The 2,523-nt window shown below is 51.4% G+C and overlaps 1 protein-coding gene across 1 annotated transcript in view; it reads right to left on the bottom strand.

Annotated features, from left to right (window-relative positions):
* RAB11FIP3 (RAB11 family interacting protein 3) overlaps positions 1–2,523 on the bottom strand; it is a 74,886-nt gene that overhangs the window by 6,759 nt on the left and 65,604 nt on the right. The window contains exon 10 of the mRNA XM_017741234.1: positions 1,347–1,450. Coding sequence (XP_017596723.1) covers positions 1,347–1,450 — 104 coding nt within the window. The remainder of the gene's footprint in view (positions 1–1,346; positions 1,451–2,523) is intronic.

Here is a 2,523-nt window from a genome sequence, read left to right as displayed (position 1 = left end):
AGCCACAGCTGCTCTGGGCACCCTGTGCCAGGGCCTGCCCACCCTCCCAGGGAACAATTCCTTCCCAATATCCCATCCAGCCCTGCCCTCTGGCACTGGGAAGCCATTCCCTGTGTCCTGTCCCTCCAGCCCTTCTCCCCAGTCCCTCTCCAGCTCTCCTGGAGCCCCTTTAGGCCCTGGAAGGGGCTCTGAATTCTCCCTGGAGCCTTCCCTCCTCCAGGTGAGCACCCCCAGCTCTCCCAGCCTGTCTCCACTATCCCAGGTTGCTCCAAGCTCTGTCCAACCTGGCCATGAACACTTCCAGGGATGGGGCTGGGAGCTGGAATTCCTGCAATGGCTTTGCCCAGGTGAAGGCCTTTCCCAGCTGCTCCCACCCCTCCCCAGCACGGAGCTCACCCAGGGCTTTGCTCCACTCCGAGCTCGCTGACACTTCTGGGCCAAGCTGCTGAAGTGAAAACATTTCCCTCGCTGCTCAGTTTATCAGGGCTTAGGGAAACCTTTGTTTGAGTGGCTCAGTTCCCTGACACGGCTGTTACTTAACAGAATTACAGCCCTAAAGATAAACCCTGCCGGGTTTATCTGCCCAGGGTATGGATATGCTGCGAGAGAGGAGCCTGCCACATTAGCACACACAGCTGGGACCCAGCAGGAGGCAAGCCTTGGAGCTCCAGAGATCATTTGGAAGGGGCAAAAGGAGCAGGAAAATATCACAAATATAAATATAAATATAAATATAAATATAAATATAAATATAAATATAAATGTAGAAGCCAAGACCCAAAGTTCCAGAGATCTTTTGGGAGGGACACATGGAGCAGGGAAGCACATTAAAAAACAACAACAACAACAAAAACAAACAAACAACAACAAAAAAACCCACCAAAAAACCCAACAAACAAACAAAAAGCCCCCCAAAAAGCCCATCTTGAGTGGGAAGGGACCCACAGGGATCATCCAGTCCAACCCCTGGCCCTGCACAGACACCCCAACAACCCCACCCTGGGCATCCCTGGCAGCGCTGTCCAAACGCTCCTGGAGCTCTGGCAGCCTCGGGGCCGTGCCCATTCCCTGGGGAGCCTGGGCAGTGCCCAGCACCCTCTGGGGGAAGAACCTTTCCCTGATATCCAACCTAAACCTCTCTGACACAGCTCCAGCAATTAAAAACCACGTCTAAAAACCACCAAAAGCCAAGTGTGGAGCTCCAGAGAACTCAAACACATAAAATATAAAATCTACATGTCACTGTGTCCTGCTCTCAGCTGGGACAGAGCCAATATTCCTGCTTGGATTTGGGAAGGGGGCTGGGCCACGTGGAGGGGGAAAGGCTCCCCAGGTGAGGCTCCTACCTGTGCACCAGCTGCAGGTTCTCCTGCCGGAGGCGGCTGTGCTGCTCCCCGTTGGCAGCCGTGTCCTTCTCCAGCTCCGTCACCCGCTTCTCCAGGAACACCACCTGCCAGCAGGGACATGGATCAGCCTCTGGGCATCCTCAAACCCAGAGCAGCCCCCACACCATCCCTGAACACGGAGGGTTCCCACTGGAATCGGGCAGCTGTGCCTGGATTGAAAGCATCCCTCTAAAACATCCTTTCGCACCCTGCTTTCCCAGGTTTTGATGGCTCCTGTGTACCAGTGTGGGGTCAAACATTTCACTCTTTCTTTTCTTCAACCCTTTCCTGATGACATCCTAAAAGGAGGCTGGAGGGAAAGATCCTGGTGGATCTCTAGAGCTCCATGTGCAGCCCTGGGGTTGGATAATTCCCCACTGTCTGGAACAGGATGGAAACTCTGGATTTACAGATGGAAGGATCAATGCCAGCTGGTGGGGAAGGACCAGAGGTGAGGCTTTTCTCTTCATACCTGTAGAGGGTTTATTCCAGCTGTATTTGCATTTTATTCATTCAAATCCCAAATAAAGCAATCCTGGGGGAGCAGAAGTGAGGAGCATGTCTGGAAAAGCCAAACCGTGGCTCTGGGAGAAGGGCAAGAGACACAGCTCATTAAAGAGGCCATGCAGACACACAAGGCCTTTCCCAGCAGTGCCTTTTCCATCAAAGGTTTCCCAAGGCAAATGCCTTAAGGAACCCAACTATTTGATTCAACTTCCAGACTTGGAAAAATGTTGATTTTTATTTCTTTTTTAAAGGTCTTCTCTGCACGATAATTATTTCCAAGTGCAGCCACACACACACACACACACACACACACACACGTTTCTCTTTCACATGCAGTTCCTCAGGACATTCATATTCCACAGCTACAAAGCCATTTCCAAGGAGTTTCAGGACTGCAGTAGACATTTACACAATCTTAGCTTCTTCTCCCTGTTTTTTTTAACTAGGGACACTCAAACAAAATCTTTCCTGTGCTCCCATCTTCTCCTACAACTCTTTTCTTGTAACACCCCAGGAAACCCCATCAGCACCAGCACAAAATCAGCACGAGCAGAGTGTGCCAAGGAGAGGAAGCTCCCGTTTCACACTGGGTGGGTTGACTCAGAAAAGCAGAACTCGAGAACATCCTCTT

The sequence above is a fragment of the Corvus brachyrhynchos genome, unplaced genomic scaffold (genome assembly GCF_000691975.1).
Source record: "Corvus brachyrhynchos isolate BGI_N302 unplaced genomic scaffold, ASM69197v1 scaffold58, whole genome shotgun sequence".
Classification (NCBI taxonomy): Eukaryota; Metazoa; Chordata; class Aves; order Passeriformes; family Corvidae; genus Corvus; species Corvus brachyrhynchos.
This window is presented reverse-complemented; position numbering and strand designations above follow the sequence as displayed.